At 44.8% G+C, this 26521-nt stretch overlaps 1 protein-coding gene across 1 annotated transcript; it reads left to right on the top strand.

Annotated features, from left to right (window-relative positions):
* Positions 1-1655: 1655 nt before the first annotated feature.
* On the top strand, positions 1656-26179 carry IHO1 (interactor of HORMAD1 1). The gene is made up of 7 exons (XM_013960336.2): positions 1656-1711; positions 11010-11169; positions 12600-12757; positions 14618-14666; positions 15330-15417; positions 22740-22843; positions 23620-26179. Exons 1-7 carry the CDS (start codon positions 1656-1658, stop codon positions 24940-24942), a joined length of 1938 nt encoding a protein of 645 aa, XP_013815790.2. The 3' UTR covers positions 24943-26179.
* Positions 26180-26521: the final 342 nt, after the last annotated feature.

Genomic DNA, 26521 nt, shown 5'->3' with positions numbered 1-26521 from the left:
TTTGCCTAATTCTTAGAGAATCTGCCCATTACTGGGCCACCATATAGTCTGAGAGCTAACAAGCCACTGGGATAAATTTGAGCTGTTGTTTACAGGCAAAAACAATACAGCAATGTCATTCTGAGAAGTTTCTTAAGGGTAAAAGTCCTTTTTTTTTTTTTAGAGAGAAAGCTTGGTTTCTGCAGTATTTGCTAAGGAAACCAGATATATGCGTCAAGCAGGGCATTAGTTTGACACCGCTGAGCTTCAGGCTTTTCACTCTGAAATAAGCTTGCCAGGCAAAAAGAGCAGACAGGAAATGCGCACAATTTCTCAAATATATCTATGAATTTATATCAGCCTTATTACTGTAGTGTTTTTGTGCTTACAGAGTATCTTCAGAACCAGCAACCAGACATTTTAACCAGCATTAAAACTGCTTTGAATTCAAGGGAAAAAAAATAAGCAAATAGCGCGTGCCCCTTTCCCATTCCCGAAGAGTAGCAGGACACAAAGCACAATGAAAAAATTTCCAGCACAACCATATTTGAAAATCTTTCCCTAGGGAGTGTTTAGATCATGGGTTATTTTTGTCATACTTCTAATGGGCAAAATTAAATCACCCTGCCTCTCTGGGAGCAGTATTTACATGAGGGACCACACAGCCTCTGGACGCAGAGCAAATCAGCCCTGGGGCAGCCGCGCTCCCGGGGAGAGCAGGCACTGGCGTCCGGAGCAGCCCCGCGGGTCCCTGCGGCAGGTCCCATCCCGGGAACGCCGCAGGGATCCGCTCAGCCAGGGGGGAGGTGAGGAAGGGCCATGGGGCGGCGAGCGGGCCGAGACTGGGGTGTGATCCTGGGGGCCATAGCCCCAGGGTGTGATCCCAGGACCCACAGCCCTGGGGTGTGAATCTGGGGGACCATAGCCCCAGAGTGAGATCCCAGGCCCCAGCCCCCTGTGTGATCCCAGGCCCCAGCCCCACAGGTGATCCCAGGCCCCAGCCCCCTGTGTGATCCCAGGCCCCAGCCCCACAGGTGATCCCAGGCCCCAGCCCCCCGTGTGATCCCAGGCCCCCAGCCCCACAGGTGATCCCAGGCCCCAGCCCCCCGTGTGATCCCAGGCCCCAGCCCCCCGTGTGATCCCAGGCCCCCAGCCCCACAGGTGATCCCAGGCCCCAGCCCCCCGTGTGATCCCAGGCCCCAGCCCCACAGGTGATCCCAGGCCCCCAGCCCCACAAGTGATCCCAGGCCCCTCAGCCCCACAAGTGATCCCAGGCCCCAGCCCCACAAGTGATCCCAGGCCCCTCAGCCCCCCATGCGATCCCAGGCCCCACACCCTGGGCGATCGCGGGCCCTGCGGGCGCAGTGGGGCGCAGGTCGCAGCCCGTGGCGGAGGCAGCGGACGCCCCACGCTGGCGGCCCCGGGGCGCCCCACGCTGCTGGCCGAGGGGTGAGTGCGGGGAGGGCCGGGCCGGGCGGCCGTGGGGCCTAGGCTGGCCCTGGCCCCGACGCCCCCTGCCCCCTTTCTGGCGACGGTAGCCAAAACTGGGGAGTTTCTGCTGTTTTGGGGGGGTTCTGCTGCCAGCGGCAGCAAAAGGTGCTGCGTTTTCCTCCGGCAAAGCCACTCGGTCGCTCCCACGTATTTCTCTTTCGTTTTTCAGCCGTCGGTCGCCCAAGATGAATTTTAATGTCTGGAACATCAAGGAGATGTTCAGCACTCCGACAGCCACGGGGTAAGTAAGCGCCATATGCTTTTACTGCTTTTTTTGTGTGTGTTTGTAACGCTCAAATCATCCGGACGGCGTCGGGGCTGCGCCGAAGGGCCGGGGTAGCTGCCCCCAGGAGCGTGCCGGAAAACGCGCGGCAGCTGCCCCTGCCCGGAGGAGCCAAACAAACCAGAGCATCCCCGTCGGCTGCCGGGTCCGTAGGGCCACGGCAGGTTTATCCCGGCGGCCGGGGGGAAAAGCCCCACAGGCTTTTAGAAGAGCCCAGCCCCAACACGGGCCCTTAAATCGGTGCCGCTGGTCTGGATTCTAACCTGCTCCTGGGCTTAAGAAATTGCTTTATTGCCACGTAAAATAATTGCAGGCTGCGTGCGTGAGGCTGCGTGATTTCCAGCGCACAGTTTGCGCTACTGAGTCTGTCGAGCACAAAAGCCGCTCGGTAAGGTTTATAAGGAAATTGTATACACAGTCCTTCAACCTGAATGACATATTTTGGAGGTTTTGTACTGTCGGTGTTAAAAAATTCTTGGGTTTACCAAAATTTTGCATGTTTAACAGCATTTACTCAAGTTAGGCATTTTAATGGTCCAATTACTTGAATTTATGAGTCTTAAAACAATTGACCGAGGAGCCATAGGAACCTTTAATGATCATTTTAAGCTACTTTGTATAATTGTGGGGATTACAAATAAACCCCAATATTTGGAGATAGACAGGATGACCCAGATAATGATAGTTTTTTTCCCATGTTAGTCCTGGGCAAAATCAAAAAAAGGTTCATATGGGGCTAGATTATGTTATCTTTCTTTCATTCACTGTAGTGAATGCTAATTCATACAGAGAATTCATGCAGAGATCTTGTCAAACTAACTTGATACCTAGATGCGATAAGATGCAATTTAAGTTTGGTTGGTAAAGAGTATGGTGTTAACCCAAGGTTAAAACTTCTGTTAAAATGTGAGATAATAGTACATGGTAGTTCATTAAGAATCTAGAATGATAAAATAAATAATATGGGACACATTAATTCAACAGAAACTTAGCTAACTGACATATCTTAAATGTAATTTTGAATCAGAAATATCAAGGACTTCCATTTCTGGTGGAATCTCACACAGTTCAGTACGTGATTTTGTGCTGTCTGCTACTATTACTACCTAGAAAAAACATGGAATAATTACTGTTAAAATATATAAATGTTATAAAGATCACAGAATAGAAAATAATGGCTACAGGTCTTTTGACACAGAGCTAGCAGGATCCCTTGATAGGCTGAGTTGAGGCAAACAGGATGGTCTGGATATATCTCAACTAACCTGCGCAGTCAGCAGAGGCACCTAAATTAGCAGCCATGCTTAGACTTAGGTGCTCCACAGCCAGATGAGGAGAAGAACATCTCCATTCAGCCTCTGTGAGACCAAAACCTCCCTGTGGATCTGCCGTACCTATGGGAAAGCCATCCGGAGTAGTCCGTGTCTGCAGGATGGTGAGCTTATCCTGGGGAACGGGATGCTGAGCTGGCTATGGAGCATGGCTGTCCAGAAGTGAGCTCCCTGCGCATCAGCAGGACCATGATGTATGGGCAGGGGCTTCCTAAGGAATAGCAGGTTATTCCGTCCGCGTTAGTACTCTCGCAAAGGTGGTGGCAGATGGTGCAGAACAGTTCGGATTAGTCTCCATGGTTCAAACACGGGATGGGTTGAGTAAAGAGAAATGGCCACTTTGCCCCAGTTCCTAACTTTTCATTGCTTTTCCGGCTGTTTTCCTCTCTTGGTTTAGAATAGGAAGAGGTAGAAACTTTGCAAGGGAATTAAGCTAAGAGGTAATCTGACAGCTGGAAAATGAACCATATCGTTTGGTTGTTGTGGCTTCATATTCCTGGAGACTAGCTGGAGACTCTGCCCCACTTGTATAGTCACTGCATTGTAAAGAGGCAGGGAGAAACAGCTGAGTGAACTACAGGAAATATATCTAGAATTAATCCGTGGTTAATTATTGTCTGTTAATTAACCCATTCTGTGCTTCTGTTTGTGTCTGCGTTACTCTCAGCTACTAAGCACTCCAATAGATTTACCATTGCAGGGAATTTTAAAATCAGCACTGGCTGCTCTGCTAAAAGCTGTTCTAAAAACTGTTGTATGGTTCAAGCAGGAATTCATGCAGGAAAGTCTTGTGGCCTGTCTTATGCAACACTTAGATAAGTGACTTAAATGGTCCCTTCTTGCTTTATGGAGAGAATAGATAAAATGAATCATGATGTGCAATATCATTGCACATTATGTAACTCTAAAATTATTCTGTATATTGCATTTCTATGTATGACACTTTTTTTTTTCAAATAGAAGTCAAAGAGCAGATAGAACTGCCCACATCTACAATATATAATGAAACAACAAATGTTATTTGGGTGTAAATATCTGGAGAGCAAATACTTAAGAAGTGCTACATTATCTATAGCAGAATACTATCTTTTGCACCACCTAGCTAAAAAATAGAGCTAGACTTATCCCTTGTTTTACTCCTGAGAAGCTAATTGATGTATTTGGTCCTCTGAGCCTCTGTTAGTTAAAAAAAGCCAGTTACATAAGACCTGCATTCACAGTTTTAGTCACACGGTCTCTTTGGCCTGATATTAGCATGATGATGGATGATAATGAAAACATAATAATAGCTTACTTGCCCATTATAAAAGTACTTGTCACATGCACATGAATTAATTGAATTTTGCACAGATGCAGGGGTCAAAGGGGAGCTAATCCAGAGAAAAGCGTGTTTATGTCTGTCACGATTTGTTCTTTATAAATATGCTTTGCATAATTCTATTGTCTTCTTGGTACCCGCAGCTTTCTTTTTTATTTATTTATTTTAAAGTAGTTAGTTACATTTAAGTATAGCCCGGAAACCCATGACTTTCATTCTGGTCAGAGAATGAACAGAGGAAACTTAGTGAAGAGTATGTATCTATAATATTCTGTAGAGTCATGCAGTAGGAAGGGAAATGACGAGAAGAAGTACAGGTGCTGGTAGGTGATCATTTGAGTTCCTTCCTCCTCCCATGTGTCCTATCAGCTACAATGTCTTCCCTTCCTTTAATTTTAACTAGTTTATTAATGCAGGAAAAAAAAAACAAAAAACACAGAAAAGATTTTAACACCTGTTCCTCACCATTCCACCTTATTTTTTGCAAGTGAGTTGCAAGGGTCAAATAGGGCATAAAACATTACTGAAAATGCAGCTGGGTTTTTGGTGAAGTTAAGAGGAAGGAGCAGGCTCTCAGCAGGCAAATCAGCTTTTTCTAAAGGGAGAGAAAAGTTCACACATAGGAGTGTGAGCATGCGTGTGAGTATTTGAAATAGTGGGAAAAGGTGTTAATTACTTTTTCCCAGCTCACTTATCCTGTTACTAGAAACATTTCTCACTACAGCAGGATATGATATAGAATTCCCAGAACACCGTCTTTGAGGGACCTTTAAAATGAAACGTAAAATTAGCATATAATATTGGCAGGATGCAAACCATGCTGTTCGTTCTTTGCAAGCTTGAGGCAGGGTGTCACTTTTGAGAGCAGCTGTCACCAGTTCCATCAGAAATGCAGAACTGCAGCGATACCATGACGTCACGATAATTTCTGCCGAAACCCCAGAGAAGGGATGATTTACTGTGAACCTACTGTGCTTCCTTTCTCTCCGTGCTGCTCGCTGTGTCTCAGAGCAGGCTGGAGACTTGGAGTTTTATTTGTAATTTATTCTGTCGGACGCACATGTGCTTCTCTGTAAGTGCTGGAAGCCTAAGAAAATAGGGTGGGGGAACAGGGGTCCCTTGTTTTAAATACATTTGTTGACATAATAGGCATCTTAGAAACTTAGCAGAAGGAAGATCATCAGTTTGACACGGTAATATCAGGGTGCCATTATTTAAGGAAGTGGGAGGAGGTGATGCCAATAGTGCTGTACAGTGGGGAAAGCTTAGGATCAATTTAATTGTATGGATAAACAACACAGTTTTTTTGGATTGAAATGCCAGACCTAATTAGGCAAAGTGTAGTATTAGGTGTGTACTGCTGACTGCGCCGCCAGAAGGGCATGCTAAGAGAGATCACCGAGGATCCGGGAACAGCAGTCACGGTAGCAGTGATACTTCAATTAGCCTTTTATCGACTGGATTAGCGTCACCAGGGTGTGAGGCTGAAACTACATTTTCAGACACCATAAATACCTGCCTAAACCAGGGAACTCCCAGGGGAAAAATATGCTTGCCTTGATCCTGAGCTGAGCACAAAACCCTCATTCAGAATATCACTACTGTAGTGCTACCATAAAAGAGATGATAATGAGCTGAAATCAACATTTCTGCAGGAGCAACAGAAGCCAAAAATCCACTACAGAAATATTTAATTTCAAAAAAAAAAGGGATTGACATAGAAATAAGGAAGCTTGCTCAAAGAAATTAAAAGGGACAGCCAAAAGGGTTAAATGCTTGCCTGAGGCATAGAGATTATTTAGACCTCATATTGAAGCTCAGAACAAATGTGTACCAGCTAGCAAATGAGACTTGTGAGTACGGGACTGGCATGCTTAAGTAGCATGGTAAAGAAGACTACTGAAAATGAGAAGACATCCTTCAAGAAGTTTTATCAAAGAGAAGAACAGAAAATAAAATATTTTACATTGAAGTTACCAGAATTATATTGTTCCATGAGGGGAAAAAAAAAAAAAAGAGTAACTTGCTAAAGGCATAAAAACTAATAAACCCACTTTCAAACACATCAGAAGCAGAAAGCCTGCCAGAGAGTGTCAGGCCAACATATGATGAAAATATTAAAGCAGCATTCAAAAAAGATCTCTAAGTTAAGGCCTGCTTGAGCTATTACTCTATATAATGGCTTATTTCTGCTGCTGAGAAAAAACTTTCAAGTTTTACAGCCTCATTCAATTGTTTCATGAAATTCCAGCCCACGTAGCAGGCCCACATGTTTTGAAGTTGTCTGAAAGTCCCAGAATTGGGAGCAAATGAAGGAGAGAGCCAGATCAATGACTGAGAGAGCAGCCATAAAAAATCCAGAGCCTTAGAGGAATCAGAAACTGTGGCTTTAAGTGTAGCGTGCAGCCTGGAAGATGGCTCCAGATGGGGGGGCAAAAAAAACTGTCTCCAGATGTCTAATTCCTAATATGGTCAGGAATAAATTTGGTGTAAGTAAACGAGGCTGCTCCAAAGAAATCTCTGACTCCCCGTCCATAATCTCCTCGTAACGGAAAGGACCTGAGAGGCCCTGGCGACAGGCTCACTGCTCGGGACAAAAGGGGTAACGTGGTTTCCAAGGTGAGGAATGTTTAGAGAGGATTGAATCACATTTGAACAAATAATTGAATTGCTCATAGAAATTAAAAATGACCTTGAGGAATTAAAACAAGACCACAAGGAATTTGAGCCTAAAATCCGGAACCGGAGGCAGTGTTTGAGCTGATAACCTATAAGGATTTCATTGTGGTTAATACATTAGGGTCTGGGCCAAGAAGGTGTCTTACAAAATCTGTTGTAGAAGTTTCTTTTAAGATATGGCTCAAACAAAACAAATGATTTCCAGCGAACAAGTCGTTCCGTTCCAGAGGACAGAAAACAGACGGATAGTTTGATGCCATGGCAGTTCCCAGTGGACAGACAGTGCATGGCTGGAAGCTGCAATAGCAGTTAAAATTCTTTAAAACGCCACTGGATGCTAAAGCTCTTCTGCACCCAAAGCACACACTGATCCTTGCTTGTTCGCTGAATGCTTTGGCAGCCAGCAAGAAGTAACAGCGAGAAGAGCATGGCAGAACTGGAGTCGCTTCCTATAGATACAGAATAAAGCTATGAGGAAAGCAGGTGAGAAGGAGCTGCCAGATTTTCCCGTGGATTTGTTGTGACACAGCCCTGGTCCCTAAATGAGAAGGAGCAGAATGAGCTCAGAGATTTTCTGGACAGGAATCAGGAAAAAAGGCACTTCTGTTGCACTGATGCAACTCAGGATCATTACCAGGAGTAAAAGACCACTTCTTTAGGCAAGAAGCCTTATTGCATGGTGAAGAAATATATCAGGAAGGCATAAGTGAGCTTCATCCACCAGGCTTCTGCAGAAGAAGGATGTTGGCACAGATTCAGTGTGGATGATAGAACGAAATAAAATCGCTTACAGGAGCCTGCTGCAGCACCGTGAACAAGTGTTATTCTAACACTGAGTTTGCTTTTCCAACTGACTCTTAAAATTTAGTATTGGCAAGTAGGGATGGATCCAAACAACAGGGTAAAAATTGTTTCTATTGCCAGATGAGGCCTTTGACAATTTATAGATTTTTAGCTTGTCCACGCACCTATAAATATCTAAGAAACACAAGAAGGGAGTATTGCATGGTGGATTTCTTTTGGTCCATTGTATCTGCCAGCTATTTTGAGGCAAGGTAAAACCTTTGAATGAAAGGCGATATATTTGCATACAGTCATCATGAAATGTTTGGTGGTGGAAATCGGAACTCAAAGAAATGAAAGAAGCTCCTTCCAAAAGAATGTGACTTACCTTGCAGAGGGGGAATTCCCACTGACAACATGGAAACTGAGACGGTGAAGAACTAGTTGACTCCCCAGATATGCAGAGGGCTGCACATTTTTCAGCATGCTCATATTACAGAAAGTGTTAGAGTTGCCAATATTGCAATACCTTGCATAAAGCTAGGTGGGAAAAAGAACCGATTCCATCGGTCAGCGGGATATGATTTAGCGCTTTTGTAGCTCCCAAGAACTTATGACTGCACTTGTCTTATTCCTAAATCTTTTTTGTACGGGACACAGATCCTAGTGCATATAACATGGGACCCCCTACTGGCACAAATGCACAAAGGACTCAGGAGATGGCTCACTGCAGCAGAAAGCTGAGTCCTCCTGAGACGAACTATTGCATCACCTAACTGGGACTTCCAACGGGAATTAGATATCTAGAATGTCTCCCTGCTGTTTATAAGGAAGCGTTTATATTTAGGACGGATCATGGATCCATGAAGCTCAGGAATCCTGAAAGAAACGGTCAGGTGGTTAGAAAAGCCGTGGTTGTCCGATTTCACCATCGCGGGCTGGCCTGGGCCCAAGCGTGGCCACGCTGATGCCTTGTGCAGATGCTCGTGTTAGGATATTAATCACTAGCTGCGTTAAGCAAGGGAGAAAGAAATCTGCTGCTCAGGGGAACGAGTGTGGTCAGGAGAGACAGCTGTTTTCTCTCCCCCCATAATTAGCAGAAGTGTCATCGTTCCTGAACTACTCACTGGGATACTGGATGTAAGACAGAAAAATGAGACTCTGGAGCTTTTGACAGCCTTTTTTGGTCATAGCACCAGTGCACGGCGAGGTGGGGAAGTCACGTGGCCCATAAAGTCCTCTGGGCTGCAATGCTCCTCAGAACATCCGTAATAAAAACTCTTTATTATAGGAAACTTGTGGTTTGGACATTAAATAATATAAAGGGACTGAGAAAACGAGCAGGTTATGGGATGTGAAATCCGCTGATTGTACCAGACACTTTGAAAGGGGAGTATGGAACTATATGTTGCCATTAAAACACTTAGGGATTGTAAAAACCGTTCCCCAAACTAGGAGAGAGTTTCCCTTGCCTGAAACGGGGGAGGATATAGCAGACTGGTGCAGGAGCTGTAATGCTGCCGTTGTAAGCCGGGGTCCTGTCCACGTGGGGCTGCGGCAGCCTGCGAGCTCACATCCCTTCCTGACACGCCGGCATTCGGCAGCCGCGGCTCACCGTGGGGTTGGGTGGTTTTTTTCTTTTTTTTAATTTAGCAAAAGTTTAGCTGAGAAGGAAACAAGAAGCTGTGACAGTAAAAGTTATATTCAGATCTTTTGAAATTAGATTTGGGGTCTTCAGGCAGGTCAAGGGAGAAGTTTTGAATTCAAGCAGATATATGGGACTTTTTGAGGATCCAGAACCTCAGAGCTCATCTGTCTATTTTTGTCTGCAACTCAGTGGACTCAGTGGGTTCAAAGCCAAAAGTATTAATATGATATTGTCACTGACTCCACTAAATAAAGAAGAGGGGGCCTGAACAGTTCAACCACTCCTACTAAATCCTTTTTCCGTTGTGTGTATTTATGATGTTTGGGCTCTTTCCAAAACCGGAGATTAACTGCAAATTTCACTGCTAATAAACATTGCGGTGATCATCTTTTCTTAGACATGTGAGTGAGTCTCCTGTTCCTTTTTCCTTTAGTTATATGATTTCATAGAGAAGGAAAACCCTGCCTGAGAGTCTCTTCCATTAATTTTGATCTGTAATTCTCAGTTCTGTTCACCCGTGTTTTACCAGGCACGATCACAAGAAAGTCTTTGTGATTTATTAGTAAACCTTTCGATTTGAACTAATTGGGTCTGTTTTCTTGTCCCTTTTTAAGAAATGTTATATAATGAGATTTTTGTTCCCCGGGGCAGGCTGGGGTAAGGCTTTGCGCAGTGAGGCGCAGGGTGGAGGAAAGGCTCGCTCAGCCCCTGGGGGTTTCACCCATTGCTCCCGAGAACAGCACCAAAGGAAGCAACACATCTCTTTCATTTCATTAGCTTAAAAAACAGGGATGGGAGTATAAACCTGGCCCCACATTCCTTACGTTTGGGCCTAGCCTGAGTGCTCCATCAGACCTTGCAAAGACGGGGCGATGGAGTACTGACCGTGTGAAAAATGAAAAAGCCAGCTCCTTTCCTAGGAAAAAAAATTGAAAGCAGCCTCTGACAAAATGAGAAGCGGTACAGCCGTGTGTGGAAACCTTTGTAAGAGGGAACCTGGCATCACTCCACAAGCCTCGGCGATAAATTGGCAGAAGCAGTGTCCATGAAGAGGAGCAGAAACAGAGAAATGTAGTACAAAATCAAGGCTAGCCAGAAAGGGTTTATTGGGGTCACCCTCAGGGAAAATCAAGAGAACTTTTGAGAGGCATGATCTTGCATGTGAAATATTTCTAATGAAACAGAAGCAAGCCCCAAGGTGTCCCTCAAGCTAGGACTGAGCAACCGAGCAAGGAGAAAGAGCTGAGCACGTCATGGTTAAACACGTGCTGGGCAGAGGAGCAGTGACTTTGCATTGCAGTGGGCTACGAGTACTCATATAGCGTTAAAAGTTCCCCGGTTGTAGGCACGGAGCCCTCCAAACGAAGAGGGAAAACGAGCAAGGTGGGGCAGGCCGTGCTGGAGCGGTTGCAGCCAGTCTGCTTGGCATTTCTAGTCTTTTGCTTTTTAATTGCTTGATTCACAATTTAATTCACAACCTGCTCTGCCTTGTTTCAGGCCCAATAAGTTTTCCGTTCGGGGCAGCGCGCCTAGCGATTACTCAAGTCTGAGCGATTCCCAGCTCCTCTTCGGCTCCCAGTTCTGCCCGGAGAACGCGCAGTTGTCTGCGGCGCCGCTGGAGCTGGGCACCCAGTTGGGCCAGCAAAACTCCCAGGACGTGAGTTTCCCCCTCTCATTTAGCCCCATGCAGGGACACAGCGACAATTCAGAATTCATGCAAAATACTGCAAACAGGGATTAAAATTCCCTGCCTCCAGAAAATGTTAATAACTCGTGAGATCAAATATCTTTGGATCCTGTAAAAAGTGTACATATTTACTGTAACTAACCAAACTATCTGCTTGGTTAGCTAAAAAACTAGTATTTGTAACAGACTGTTATTGGGTTAGGTATTATTTTATTTTGCTGCATTTTTAAAATTGATAAAATGATATAAAATTATTCTCAAGTTAATGTCTTCAGACCAGCTGTCTAAGGTACAATATTCCATTTACTCCTTCTGTGAGCGGTGCTGTGTTTCTCTTTATTAGCTTTCTGGAAGACTGACAGAGATAGTCAGTATTTTCCTATTTACTTCCATAAACTGAAAATTAGCTTGCTGTATTGCTGTTATGGCAGATGCTTGAATGATTTTGGTTGAAGAGCTTCTATGCTCAAAATCTTTCTCCTACAGCGTGTGGCTTCTGATGTTACCAGCCTCCCTAAAATAGTTCCTTCACCGCTAACAGATACCTCTGGATCCAAATAAAGACACCTGACAGCAAAGATTAGGGAAGAGTAATTGCGCCAGCTCTGTGGCCCTAGGCAGTCATTCGCCTCCCGATCCTATCTGCTCTCCTCTGCATTTTGCTGAAGATCTTGCCCGTTAACTGCAGTAGCTTTTCATCAGACACAGAAAAAGAAATTCACTCTTCAAGATGAAAAACGACAATCTAGTAAAATTTGCATTTGTTTATGTTTTAAGGAAAAGGCATTTCCATTTTGGTCACACAGTGCCTGCAGGATGTAGTTTGTAGGATGAAGGAGGTCTTTACAGCTTTCCTATTAATATTAAATTTCTTGGTCTGAGAGGTATATTGAAGCATGTGAAAAACTGATCTACAGTCTGCTGATGTTGCTACTTGGCAGCAAAATGATGTCTTCCAACAGGAAATGCAATGGGATTTTATTTAGATTAATGTACAGGGAGCTCCCACTGGCATCTTTAACTTTTCCACAACTTGCTCTCCCCTGAACTTTTGTGCTGCTATGAGGAACACCGCAATTAATTTATGTCTGTGTTCAGCATATCATAAAAAACTGTGTGTACCTGATGATTGCAACGGACTGAAAATAAGCACAAATGAGGGAAAAACCTGAGTTTGAGGGAGCTCAGGCTGGGGCTCAGCTCCACAGGAGGCTGATCTAACTAGGTTCACTGGGTGAACCATAATCTTGTGAAATTCTTAATCTCCTTGTCCACGCTGATCTATGTCCAATCACTATGATCCCTCTGCCTGCAAAGCACTTGGTACACAAATGTTTTTTGCTAATTAATGTTCTCGTTATTTTTATAGTTCAACATTTTTCTTTTTTTTTCTGTGACAGAGTGAGCCCAGTATTTTTACCAAATACCAGACAAAACCACAGCTATTTGATGAAGATGCAAGAGAGAAAGGTTTGCTTCATTTTGGTGCAGGAAAAGTGAAGAGCGTCCTGGAAAATTTCGAAGTGAATAAGAACAAAATAAAGGACAAATATGACCGGTATGTAGACATTCAGAGTAAACTCTTTCTGGGAAGGCGGTTATCACTCCCCGCAGTTCCTTCTGTCCCTCTTAAAAGTCATGCATGGCCTGGCTGCATATTTCTCCAAGAAAAGTATCTTTTGGGGTTTTAGATAATCTCTGATTGGAAAGAGTCACAGGATAAGAGACTAGGGTTTGTTTGGAATGAGATTTATGTAACACTTTCAGCCATAAGCCACAAGGACCAGAAAGAGTATAACCTGAATTTACCTTTGTCCTTCTTTATCTGATCAGCAGATTTTTTTGTCTGTATTGATTGATTATTAAAGCCCATATTTCTCAAATTTTTGTGGACTGTATTGCGAGTGATCAAAGGGACTGTTAGGGCAGCCTTTACATCAGGACAGAGGAGGAGACTGCCAAGCATACTTGTGGGCAGTGGAAGATGCAATGATTACATCTGTACATATCGACACATCTCTCTATAATTTTACTTGTATACAAGATTTTTATACCTGTGTTTTTGCTAACAGGCAAGTTTAATTTGCTAATGAGCTCTTTGTCAGATGTTAAGGATTTAATATACCTGTAGGTCCTATAGGGCTTTATTGAACAAGCCAGCAGTTTCCATCTCAAAAGTGAAAGATGGCAAGCTCCCCAGTGGATCTATAAATAATTCTTAGCTCTGTACGTTTTGTAATGTGACATCCAAAGTGAAACATATTTTTGTTAAAAGCCTTTAACCGAATCAGACTGTGTATCTCTTTCTCTCTCTCTTTTGCAACGGCACTGTGCTTCTGATAAGGCCAAATGTGATGCTTTAGTGCCTGTTAGAGAGGAAGAGGATTTTTTGTAAGTAAGTGAATTATGAGGAATGAACAAATTATTTTAAATGCTTTGTCAAAACTCTTAATTATCCTTTATTTCTTCTTTGAATGAATTGTGCTTCTTTCTAAACTCCAGACTCACTCCCAGGATTAGAAACAACTTTATAGAAATAGCTATATTACCTTTACAAAGATAAATGCATGACTTACCAATTTGTATCCCCTGCAAGTTTGACTATTAAGATCAGCATCTTCCTTTACATAATGCTAGAAAGATCTTGGAGGCCCTGCCTGCTCCTTGTGATTAGACTCTACCTAGCCTCCCCCTTTTTGGTGGTTGCAATTTGGATCACTAAATGATCAATTCAAAATGACCTGAATCTTCAGAGAGGAAATAGGTTATTGCTTCACTTAGCAACAGTCCTTGCATTTTGGTTTGATAGGTTAATCGTGAATATAGCTGGGGTCCTGATAGGCTCCCTCAATTCAAAAGGAGGGATAACAGAAACCACAGGCATAATCTCAGGAGAAAGGGATTTGTCGTATTTGTTCCTCCTGGCCTGGGCTTTGTTGATGGTGAAGCTTTTTTCATATTTTTCCCACAGTTATTTTAGTCCAAATATAAGACGAATGTATCCGAGCAACTGACAGGGCACCTCCACCACAGCTGGCTCCTTCCGGGGGAGCTAGCGCAGTGGTAACTGCCCAGCACCTAATGTGCAGTTGTGTAAATGCACTCTAAAACTTCCAAGAGGTGCACAAACGCTAGGCCAAAAGTGGGAGAATAAAACAAATATATGTGTGTATGGGTGTATATATATATATTTCTTTTTTCTTACTCTACGTAGTAGTATTCATGTTTTCCTAAAACAAGCAAGGTGGCTTCAAAGGGTTACATCCCCTGAAGTGAGTGCATTGCTGTGCTTACGTTATGCACTGCGCTGTGCCTGGCAGCGTTTCACGTCTCGCGTTTACTGCGATCTTTTCGATCTCTAACTACCTCCGCAACTCACGTGTCTGTTTTGTACTTGCTGTTTTTTTTTTCATTTTAGTGAGGTTTTAAGCACCTTTATTTCCAGTATCAAAGACAGGCTTCAAGGGGTAAGTTAACTCAAATTCAGAGCCCAGAATAAGGGAGAGCTGGAAACACTGTAGAAGATGCACATTCTCCCATTTACTGTGCTATTTGAATCATGACACTGTTTGTCTTGAGCATTCAGACACTTTAAGCCAACAATTGTCAAATTTTTCTGCACGTACCATCCTCTTTGTGGCCTATCTTTAGGGTGACCCCCTTGCTTCAGAGTCAGCAACTGAATTTCTTTGGGGCTAGGGAGCAAGAGCAGTCTCTAATGGCTGCCTGCAAATATAAATTCTTGTTTCCTTCTACCTGGGGAAAGTAGGCTACGCTCTATAATAAGTGAATACAATGCGGTCTTATTGTTTGAGGGTATTTTCCTCCCCCTTTTATAGTTAATTTGATTAATATTATTATTAATAGTGGTTTTTTTTACGGATTAATACCTCTATTTCAAAACCTGTTAAGATTTCTGTAACATTTCGTGAGCCTTTTGAGCCATTCCAGATCTCCTCTGGGGTTGTGACAACAGCTGGACAGACTGTTTTAAGCACTAGATAAATATCCGTTTGGGGGCTGTTCAGTTCCAAGAGTTGCAGTTGTTATTCTGTGGTGTTTTGGGCTGTGTTTTTGCAAACCAATAGGGGACAATGTATTAATTCTCTCACTTACCATGTTTTTTGCAGTTGCAAGTGTGCTTGGACAAGTTTGAAGAAATGTTCGATTCAAGAAACAAATCCATTTTGGATCACCTAGAAACCATTTCCAAGACATGTAAGCACTTTATATATAATTTCTGTTAACAGCAGAGGGCATTGTCAAGCTGCTGAATGTGAGTGTGTTGTCTCCAAGCTGGGGTGAGCTGGGCAAATCATGCCACTCACAGCTGCTCTTCATAAGGGAGAAGAGCAAATAGCATTTATCCACAGTATGGACTTGTTTATTTTTCCATTCTTTCTCTGCTAGCTTTTCCCTTTCTTTGCCTACAGACACTGTCTCTTTTCTTTCTATATTATTGTTCTCTTGCTGTGCTGTGTCGGAGAACTGAAATATTGAGTGGTTAGACCCCATGCACGTACAGATAAATGCGCCTTATTGCTTTGTGTTCTGCCCGGAGGATGACAATTTTTAGACTATGTGGCACACAAATGAAAGAGTACCAATAACTTAGATACTTATATCCTGAGTAGCCATCTTCAGTTTTTACAGCTTTCTCAAATTTTCCTGTGTAGATCAAAGTTTTCATGTCTCCTCAATGCTTGAGGTGATTATATTTTACATTTGAGCAAAATAATGGTACTGCTCTTCTTAGGTAAGAAGCAAGTAATGAAATGCATTTTTCTCTGATAAAAGGGTGACCTCCTGAAAAAGCTAATAATATATAACACTTTTCAACAGCTCTGGCTCTGGAGTGGCTAGTCATAGAAGTCTTTATTGCAGGAGAGTGCTTCACAGAAATTGTTTCTAATTTGGCTTAGATCTGAGCCTTTGAGAATGCAGTAATTTTTAATGCTAGCATTATTTTTTATCAGCACTGTGTCAGGGCTCTAAAGAGAGTTGGACTGCTCTGTGCAAGCACAGGAAGCCAGCTCAGTGCATACTAGAAATGTGAAGTGAGTTATATCTTGTGAGTTCAAGGTAGCGGACCTTCACAGAAGCCCTACAATATTTACCGTGCAGTAAAATGTGGCTTTCATGAAGCACGGCATTGACAGATGCCCTTTTAGTCAATACAAACCTCCCGGGCAAAACGAATGGAGCCTGATGCATTCTTCATGAGGCCTCGGTAGCTTGTGCGTGTGAAATACCAATCTTGTTATACTAAGAACACTCCCTTGCGGTGCTTGGCAAGTGCTCTTGATGGGACCTTAATGTAAGCAAGAATCTGTCCATTTTGGCCAGCACAACAAGCTTCCTATTACACATTTGCCCAGTTCCTAATTACTTTGGTGCCTCAGCTTGTCCACTCTGAGGCAGGACTCTGCCTGATTTCGAACACTTCTTGCACAGAAATTGTTGTCAGGGTATTGAAAATCAAGTCTATTGTTCGTGATTCCCTGTCTTCCTTCCATGCCATTTGCTCAGCTGTCCTGCTTCTTCTGCTACCCATTTTAAACAAATGTGCTTTGAATGAAATGAGAAACCTCCCAGAGGTGCCCGCTGCTGATTTTCAAAGCAATTGAAAAGAAAAATTGGCACTTTCCGTAATGTATCATGCTGCAGAATGTTGAATATGTAATGAAAATCATCACACGCTCCACAATGTTGTTCTTTTTATATTTCTGGGAGGTTCATCTGTCACTGGTTAATTGCTGATAAACACTGCCGTTTGACTGGTATCACAGTGATGGATAATTAAGTTCCCACCACATAAATATCTGCACTGGTGTCTTGAAAAGATCCCAGCTGAGGCACTTCCTTCAAAGAGACTGGTATGAAATTCCTAAACTCAGGTGATAAAAAACTAAATTCAGAGCTGATAAAGGACTGAATGCTAATGGCTGTTTACACAGTACCTGGGGATGTGGGTGACACAGTAGAAACATGTAAAATCATTGGCAGTGGAGGATTTCACTTTTACAAGATGAGTATAGCACTTGAAGAGGCTCTCTTCAAAGAGAGAAGTGCACCAGGACATTCAAAGAGCCATAAAAAGTAAAGAAAGGTGTAACTTGAAATCAGGTCTTAGAGTCAAGGAGCACCACAAGCCTCATTTATAGCAGTGGGTAGCAAGTAGATTTGGCACAGCCTATGTAGCCCCTGCACTAGAACAAAACAGAAAATATTTTTCAAAGTGCATTTCCAGAGCATTTCCAAATGCTGTTGGGCTGGCGTGCTCTATGTAATAAGATAAAAACTGTTCTCTTCGGAGTGCTCATCCATATGTGCGTGCACGCGGTGGATAGAGCCATGTCTGGCAGTGGAGATGGGATAACATTTGCCTGAGCAGCTTCCACGGAGGCACAGCTGCTCTCCTCACCCAGATTTCAGTGTGCTGCACACATGGATGTAAACAGGCAAGCAGCCCCTATGTTCTCAGTTCTTCCACCTTATATAGTGTAGTATGTGCAATATTTCCCTTAAAGAGGCATGAGCTGATGCAATTCCCTGACAAAACCCAGTGTTTGGTGGGTAGTTTCCAAACACAACCTGCCTTGAGGCTCCCCAGGCCCAGTAGTGGCTGGCAAGGTTGCCAGGGGAATTCGTTACGTCTATGAGGGTGTGAGGTGACGTCGTTTGCCGCGTCAGTAGGATCTGTCCCCTTACATTCTGTGTTTCTGTGGACTGAAAAGTGGAAAGGTTTGAAGCTGATAAACGAGACACCTTTCTCAAGCAGCTGCTAACCAACTGCGCAGTGACCGGCAGTGAAAATCGTTGAGATGAGGAACTTAATCAGATCGCGGGAAAGACTTGACACGGACGTCAAGAGGATGTGTAGTTACCTTGGTAAATAATGAAACCCCTCAAGGTCGTACCTTGGGACTTCAGGCAATGTGTATGGCAAAACAGGCCGAGATCTGGGGCAGATCATCCCACGTTGCCCTGTGGCAGGTGTCCTCTGCCGTGCTGTGGATCGGGACCCAGACTAAGGGGGCACTGACCTGACAGCGGCTGCTCGGGTGCTGGGGTACGTCCGAGCACCACGCAGCCGTGCCAGCCCCAGCATCTCGCGCGCTGGCGCAGCTCAGCTCACTGCCGACGGTGAAAATGCAGTGCTCTGCTGAGCTCCGTAGGCATCTTCACAGCTCGTGTCTCATCAGGTTTATACCACCTCTGATTTCCCCTCCTGAATCTGGGCACGGAGGAACCAGCCTCCCTCGAAAGTGTTATTTAAAGCTTCTGTGCTGTCAGTGCAAATCTCAGGAAGAATTGCATGGGCACTCATGATAGATACGCAGCAGAAGCAGTTGTTGTTTAATATTTCTAGGCTGGGAGACTGTTGCTCCCTCCCTCGGCTGCTCGGATTATAGTTTTCAGCTGTCAGGAGTGCAGCTGCACACGAGCCCGGGCTCATTTACTGGGAAGTCTCCGCAGAATGGCGTGGCAGAGCCGACCCAAGCGGTGGGTCCGCCCAGGGCCTGTCCTGAGGCCTTACAGTGTCTTATCTCATGACAGATTTGACTATGTGTTATTAATGTAAACTAGTAGTGTTCAAAGGCAGTGCTATAGCGAATCAAAACACAGTGATGATCCAGATTATAAAAACCAGTTTTGTTTAGAGTAAAATAGCTTAAGAGAGAGAAAAGTGTATGCATAAGACATCCATTAACTAAAAGTGAGGCTTTTTCCTCCATAAGCAGGTTATTCAATAACTATCTGCTGCGGGTTTTATTTGAAGAAAACTTTCTCTGAGGCAGCTCTTCTTGCTCACCTTCAAAGACAAGAGATATGGCTAAAAGGGTCCTGGATCTGATCTAGTTTGGCTGTCTCAGTGCTTTTTCTTTTTTATTAAGTCTAGATAAAACCTGCATTTTTGTTCTGTTTAATAGTGTTTGACAAGTCTGAACACTCCTCTGGCGTGGAAGGGAAGGAGCTTGCCCCTCCTCTGTCCTGATTTTTTTCTGCAGAATACTCCTACACGCACAAATGAAACACTGAAAAGACTTGCTGTTGGTCGCTTGCCTGCAGCACGCTGTGCTGAGTCAAATGTACATGCAGATCGCAAGCCCAGTGGATATGGTGCTATTTTTAGAGTAAGGATACCATGTTGTATAAGAACAGACAGACTAGGGAAATCAGAAAGCTTTAAAAATAATTCGGAGCTAAAATTAAGCATATGGGGAAGCAGAGCAAGCTGAGGTAAGCTTTCTGATTTGGGTCTTTCTATATCCTCACCACAAAGAGAAGGAATGTGATGAAGTGACGTGAAAGCAGTTTGCTCCTTCTGTCACTGCTGCTTTCCTGCTCTTTGGAGGTTTGCAGGCCTGCAAGGGTCTGGCAGGCTCCCTGAAAACCTGCCCTCCAGTTGAGCGGAGCCCTTAGGTCTAACCAGGGAGATGCTAAGTCTAAAAGGGTCCACTCAAACATTCGCTCCACCACTACAAACCCATTCTACAAGCCACAGCTATCCCACAGGAGTTAATAAAAACCATCCAAATATGTCAGAGCAAAAGACAAAAGCTTAAAAACTACAGTGAGAGACTGGCCAACCAAATTGCCTGCAAAGGTAGAGAGGCTATTAGGAGAAATATGCCCAGATAGTCCTCAAAAATGAGCCTTGTTCCTACAGAGAAGGAGGCAAAGCCCAGTGGTGATGGACATCCTGACACAAGGGACAGCTTCCTCCTGAGCCTTGGTGCAGAAGGTAGTTTAACTCAAAGTGTGTGAGGAAGACGCACAAAGCAGGCAACTGCAGCGTTCCTCCTCCCGGATGGCAGCCGCATGCACTGTGGCCAAGCATCAGGGCTTTGGAGGAAGGCAAATAAAGATAAAAATACCACCTGGCATGTAGGTTCCCCCTGCCAGGAGACAACTCTCAGCAAGCTCCCGTCCCTCAAGTGTCAGCCTCCCGACACCTGACCGGCACCTTTGCCAGGGCAGGCAGCCTTGTGCCACCAGACACCTCTGTTTTGCTAGGCTGAATGCTTTCAATCTCCTTTCATAAAAGGAGATTATCATCTAATCGCTTAATTGTCTGCTGGCTTTTCTCTGCATGTGTCCTGGTTCAGTCTTTCTTTGCACATCGATGGCTAGAACTGTCCATGGGCTTCCAACCACACCATGCTTACGCAGAAATTCCTGTTGGTCCTGGCTTGTAGGCCTTTGCGTGCCATCCCGCTGTATCTCACCTGGTTGCTCCGGTGTCACGATCCAGCCCCCGGTGCTGGCGTACAGCTTTGGGTCACCCGCTAAGTGCCCAGCTGGCTTTTGCACCCAAGTCACTATGGCAGGTTTTAAACAGGCTTGGCCTATGAGCAGTCCTTGAGGAGCACCGTCCAGAACAGCGTTGTGCCCTCAGGACACTCCTTGCAAGAGCTGATGTTTTCCCTTTAATTGAGTCTTTATCCATCTTTTTTCCTCAGCTTTATTCACATTAGATAATGCTTGCCAATGAAAAGCTTTGTTTAAATCTAGACAGAAGCCACTGCACTGCCTTTGGCAACGAAGTCAGCTCTTTTATCCTGGGATATTATATTATTCAGACACAATCTTCCTTTTATAAAACCTTGTCCTATTTATTCCATTTTCCTTCATGCCCTTGATTACTCTTTCCTTCAAGGTCTACTCTAAAAGCGTGGACAGTATGAGGACAAACTAGAGAGCCCACAATTACTCAGATCTCTTTCCTCTCTTCCTCCCGAATGTACTCTTTAAATGTCTCTGATTTCTTACAGAAACAAAGCTTATATGATCACATTCTGTCTGCCTGTCCCCAATAGTTTTTGACTCTTTGGCCAATTCCATTAGAATTTGACAGAAGGGCAGAGCTCGCCGAGATAATTAAGTCCCTGCAAGTTTAATGAAAATAGCTGGCAGGAGGAGACGAGCTCCTGACTGCTCGGTAGCTCTGCAGCATGAAAGCACACTTCACTGGAGTCAGAGAAGCTGCACGGAAAAGAGCCGAGATAAACTCTCCACGTGCAGGCAAAGCTTCAGCTGGGCTCAGCTCTCCAAAGTCAATCAAACACATTGAGTCTGTAGCAAAAGAGGATTAATTAATTGCAGCGCTCATGTAGCCACTTGTTGGACTACAGGCTTTACGCTGCCTTTTCTCAGCCTCACAGCGGTAGTCCATGACTCCAGAGGTTCAATTATCCAGGCTGGGTGGCTGGGAAAGGCTTTGTTTTAGCAGGAGTGTTTTGCATCTTCTTTGGCTACAGCCGGGAAATGTTCCACCCCAGCCACATCATCTGTACACACCTTCCCGCATTGTTCAAAAGACCAGACAAGTTTGGTGAACGGCTCCTCCTTCCCTGCATCACGATCCTGGTTTTACAAGAATACTGCTGTAAGATTGCTGAGGATTTTTCATCTCCACCCACGTTGTAAACTGTATTCCTGTGCTGTAGTGTATTAGGCACAGCAGTGGTTACTGCAAGAACAACCACAACCACATGGGGGAAGTTTATTTTTGTTCGTTTAACAAAATTCCTCTTTTTTAGCAGTTTTTCAACAAGACTGACTGAAGGCAAGAGCATCGTGGTCCAGTTGAAAACTCCACATGGGATGTCCCTCGCAGGCTCTGTGCTCCAGCAGGCCGTTGCCAGACCCCACTTACCTTCTGGCGTTCCAGCTGCAGCTGCTCGATGGCCAGACGCAGCCGCCTGACTCAGAGCCTGTTTCTGATCCCACCTCTTCCCAGCATCAGGCTCGCTCGGCTGTTCCCAGCCAGAGAGCTCGATCTGACACTCATGGGCAACCTGGGTTTTTTGCATCTGTGGAGGACAATGCGTATGGAGCAAATCTCCCTGAATCTCTCTCTCCAAGAATGTACACAGCAGCACCCAGCCATCCACAGTTGGCGTCCAGGGACTGGGAATCCCAGTTCTTTCCACACTCCCTCATAGTTTCCCACTGCCCCTTCAGGCAGCGTTCCTTTGGTCACCAGCCTCCTACACATTTCTTTCATATGTTCTCTGTTTGGCTGCACTTCTTAATCACGAACCTCTTGCACCTTCTTCCAGTTATTAGGAACATTATTATTCATGTCACACTTTCAAGTTCCCATTTCCCACCAGCTAGTTACAGAAGTGGGTCATGATGTTGGGGTTCCCTTCCCGTGGGCATGCCTATTTAGCAGAAAACTAAGCCATTTAGTAGAAAACTAAGCTTCAGCCTTCCTTGTGCTGAGCCAACCAAGTTTTTCAGCTTCGTATAGCCTTCCTTCTCCAGCTGCCATATTAATAGAGCACAGTAAACACGGTTTGGCCTACGCTCAGCATCTTATAAATTTCAAGTGCTTTGCATTAAACATGTACCCTGCTGTTCATTGCTTGGTGCTCTGGGAGATTTCAGCCGGCAAATCACTATGGTTGCACAACACAGTGGAGTATTTCATGCCAAACCTTGGAGGAAGCAGCAATAGTATTGCTAGCACTTTATTCACATTTACAAATGAAAGACCAAACGTGTTTTTTATTGATTTCCCTGTTTAGTGCAAGACGCTCTTCAAACTCACTGTGGCTCGGTGCTGAAAGCTCTGACAGATAAAAGCCAAATGGAGCAGACACTGCTGGAGATGGAGAGGAGACTTGCAGCTGTAAGTACACAAATTAATGTTTTATTCTGAATCGTGGTTCTGAATTTCTCCCATTTCTTCAAAATATTATCTGAATATTAAATTATCTTCAAATGATGGATTATAAAATAGACAGCTCCTATTCTAATGAAGGGGGAAAGATATTAAAATGCTAATTCTAGGCGAAATACTAATGCTTACCAAGAGTCTGTTAACAGTGCTGTAAGCTCTGATGAAATCCCTGTCGGTAGGAGGGGAGCCTGACAGTGCCGTTGTGGCAGGCGCCTGGGGAATGCTGCTTTCTCATGCTGGCACACACCTTTGCTGGAGGAGCTGGTGCAGTGCCTGCCTGGGAAGGGAGAGGGGTCTCGCAGAAATGCAGGACCTTGTCCCTTCAGTTGGAAGAGAAAAAAGAGGTCAAAAAGGAATAATTGCCAGAGACAAGAGCGTGAATGGTCAGAGACTTCCTGGGTCCTGGCCAGGTCTGGATTCTCCAAAGACCCTGCTGCAGGAGTTGCTTTTGGCAAGGATGTGTCACCCCAACACATGAGAAGGCAACGCTGCTGGGAGAGGGGCAGCACAGTGGTTAGGAGTACACCTCGATCCCAGATCTGTCACTTTTGTGGGACAGTTTGAGAATACGTCCTTACACAGGGAGATCCAATTTGCTGGTCTTTGGGTCCATACTCAACTTAAAGGGTCTAGCTGATACATAATAGATACCGGTTCCTTGACTACTGCTTTTGTGTCTTTTAATGTGTTGTTTACTGCTTCTGCTCTGCTCTCTGCTCCCCCAGAAAGATGTGGAGATTTCGGAGGTGAAATCCAGTGTCCAGCTGCTGAAGGAGGATCTGGGGTCGCTGCCAGCTCAGCTGAGTGATCAGCTCCTGAAGCTGTGTGAACAGTTAGGCTTCCTGAAGCTCCCTGGCGCCTTAGCCGAGCTGCATACATTCATTTCCACCGCCAAACTCCCCACTCATGTGACGGATAACTCTTCCCAGACCTCCCCTGGCATGCAGCAGGACTGTGCTCTTGATAAGGAGCACACACGCTGGCCGAGCTGCCCAGGCAGGAGGGCTTGCAGCTCCTCGCTTCAGTCTCAGCCTCCCTGCGAGGCAGTGCCGGATCAGAACGGAGGCTCCCACGCGAGCCATCAGCTCGTGGGGGCCGGCACTTCTAATGGTAGCTTAAACACAGCTTCAGGAAGGAAAGTCAGCCCCATTGCTACAGTGGCACATGGCAGAGAAAATACTTCTTTGCAGGAGATGAAATCTGCTTTAGCAACACAGAGCTATGCTAGCAGTCCTTGTATGTGCTGTGCTAGCAATCACGTTTTTGGAAGTAGCTGGCAGAAACACTGTCCTGTTCCTCAGGAGGTATCTCTGCCGACACCACTGAGGAAGGCAGTTAGGAGAGGCACGAAAGGGTTTAAAACTGTGACACAATCAGAACAGAGACAGCCTCAAGTTTGCCACCTTTCTGTACAAAATGACATGTCTGGGCAAAAAGACAAGAACTCATCCACAGACGGTGCGACGGAGAACACAGCTGCAGGAAACAAAGCAAGACAGAAGTCAGGAAGGATCCCCTGGAATAAAGCAGCAGGGTGGAAGAAAACGTACCCCGCTCGGAGAAAAGGAGAGCTTTCTAGATGTTCCGACAGCGGGCTGAAGCAAAGGATGGCAAACAGGATTTTGGAGCTGGAAGGCTCCAGAAAAAATTGCTTTCCCAGATATACAGTTACTCTCAATTCAGGAAGCTCCATCCCAGTTTCTGCAGCTCCCAGTCAAGGAATGCTAAGCAGTGTTCAACAGAAGCTCACAAAGAATTTCCTCCAAGGGCCCCGCTCCAATGACGGCATGCAGCAACTTGTAGACAAAAGAAAGAGAAGTCTGGAAAATAAAAAAGGAACAAACGTTTCCAATATGAGAAGGAATCTCTGGGATTCCTCTCCCCAGGAAAATGTATTTTCCCTCTATAGCACAACAGGGGAAAAGCAGACGAGCTGCTTCAGTCCCCCAAGCTCCGCAAGCTCCAATAAACCGTGTCCTGCTGCTACGCTGGCTCAGCAGAACATGGCGTGTTGCTCTTTAGTTTTTGACAGCGATTATTCTGATTGACGTTTCTTGTTTAGTTTTCAGGGTTTTCAGTGCAGGCATGGCCATTTCAGGCACAGTTTATTCCTCCAGGTTTATTAGCTGTTTAGGCTCTTAAAGGATTTGATTTCGCGGGCCTCCCACGTAGCTGAGCAAGCTCCCGTGGGGCTGAGTTTTTCCTGTGTACATTACAGCCTCTTGAAAACAGAGAAGGCTCGTGCCTGGCGTGCTTTAAAATGTTACTGCCCGCTTTGAAACGCCGTAAGGGCCTACGGCGGGGGCTGAGGGAAAGCTCCCCCCCTGCTTGGGGGCCGGTGGGGTCTGTGTTGTTTTAGCCCCTGCTCTCGGCAGAGATGCCACCGGCTCCGATTACCATCGCGTTTGTGTAGCAGAGAAGCCTCTGCGGGTCCGCCGAGACTTTCGCTAGGGAGGACGTGGCTGGCAGATCGCAGGCACACAGCCGAGTCTCTCGCCACCGGATTTAGCACTCAGATCTACGTGAAGCTTTTCACTTAGATATATGCAATAATATCGCCATGGCTGGAGGCTTTAACTCTGTTTATCATTCTTTGTCTCTGTGTTGGTTCATACGTCTAAAAGTTCAGATTCTTAGTTCCCTGGGAAGCAGTAGGTGTTGTTTTGACTGATTTCAATAAGGTTAAGATTTGTCCCAAGAGTTGTTTGTGAATTCTGGACAGTTATAAGTTTAGCTGAGGAAAGTAGAGTCCCAGCAGCTCAGGTACATTAACTGTTGCATTTCTTCTCCTTTTAGGCTGAAATTTTGTAGTCACTTTATTTAGTTTCTATCTAATTTGGCTTGTATATCTCTTAACTAATCAAGAACTTCTTCATCTTACATATTTCAAAGATGGTGGTTCTCAAGCAGAAACCAAAAGATGCGACACTCACATTCAACAGATAAAGCAATTGTTGGCTATTTCTCTTCCTTTAGAAACCTATAATTTCCTAGCTAGGAATCATTCCAGACACACAGATTTTCAAGTCAGAAAGGATTATTCTGATCATCTAATCTGACATATACAGCAGCTTGATGATTTGACATCCCCAACTCCCACAGAGCAAATCTTTCCAGGGTATCCAGACATGATTATAAGTTTCCACTGCTCCGGGTATTTTTATCATGTTTGTTTTTTGATCTGAGATGTTACTGGCAAAGGAAGCATTTCAATATTTACGAACAGATCTCTTGTCTTAAATACAAACGGTCTGGGATTATTTTTTCCTGGATTTAATAAACCCATTTTTTTCTTCGCAAATGTCCAGTTTCTTTGTATTGATTTTTAGGGGAGAGCTGGCAAGATCCTATTTCAGGAGTTTAATAGATAGCTGCTCCTTAGCTGTTTATCTCCCCAGACTGGAATTGAGATAATTAATTTTTTCAGATTGTCTCTGGCGTTTAAAGAAGGAAACAGTGGCCTTGCTGCAGTCATAACCCTGCAACGGCAGGTTACAGGGGCTCTGCTGCGCTCCCATCCGCACTGCAACCCCCGGGCCACCGACAGCCGCTCGGTGCCAGCTCGGCGCTGGGTTCCCTTCACCCGCAGCAACCTGCGGCAAGGCTCCCCACGGCCGTGCAGCGAAG

The sequence above is a fragment of the Apteryx mantelli genome, chromosome 12 (genome assembly GCF_036417845.1).
Source record: "Apteryx mantelli isolate bAptMan1 chromosome 12, bAptMan1.hap1, whole genome shotgun sequence".
In the NCBI taxonomy this organism is placed as follows: Eukaryota; Metazoa; Chordata; class Aves; order Apterygiformes; family Apterygidae; genus Apteryx; species Apteryx mantelli.
The sequence above is the reverse complement of the archived record's forward strand: the minus strand, read 5'-3'. Positions and strand labels throughout refer to the sequence as shown.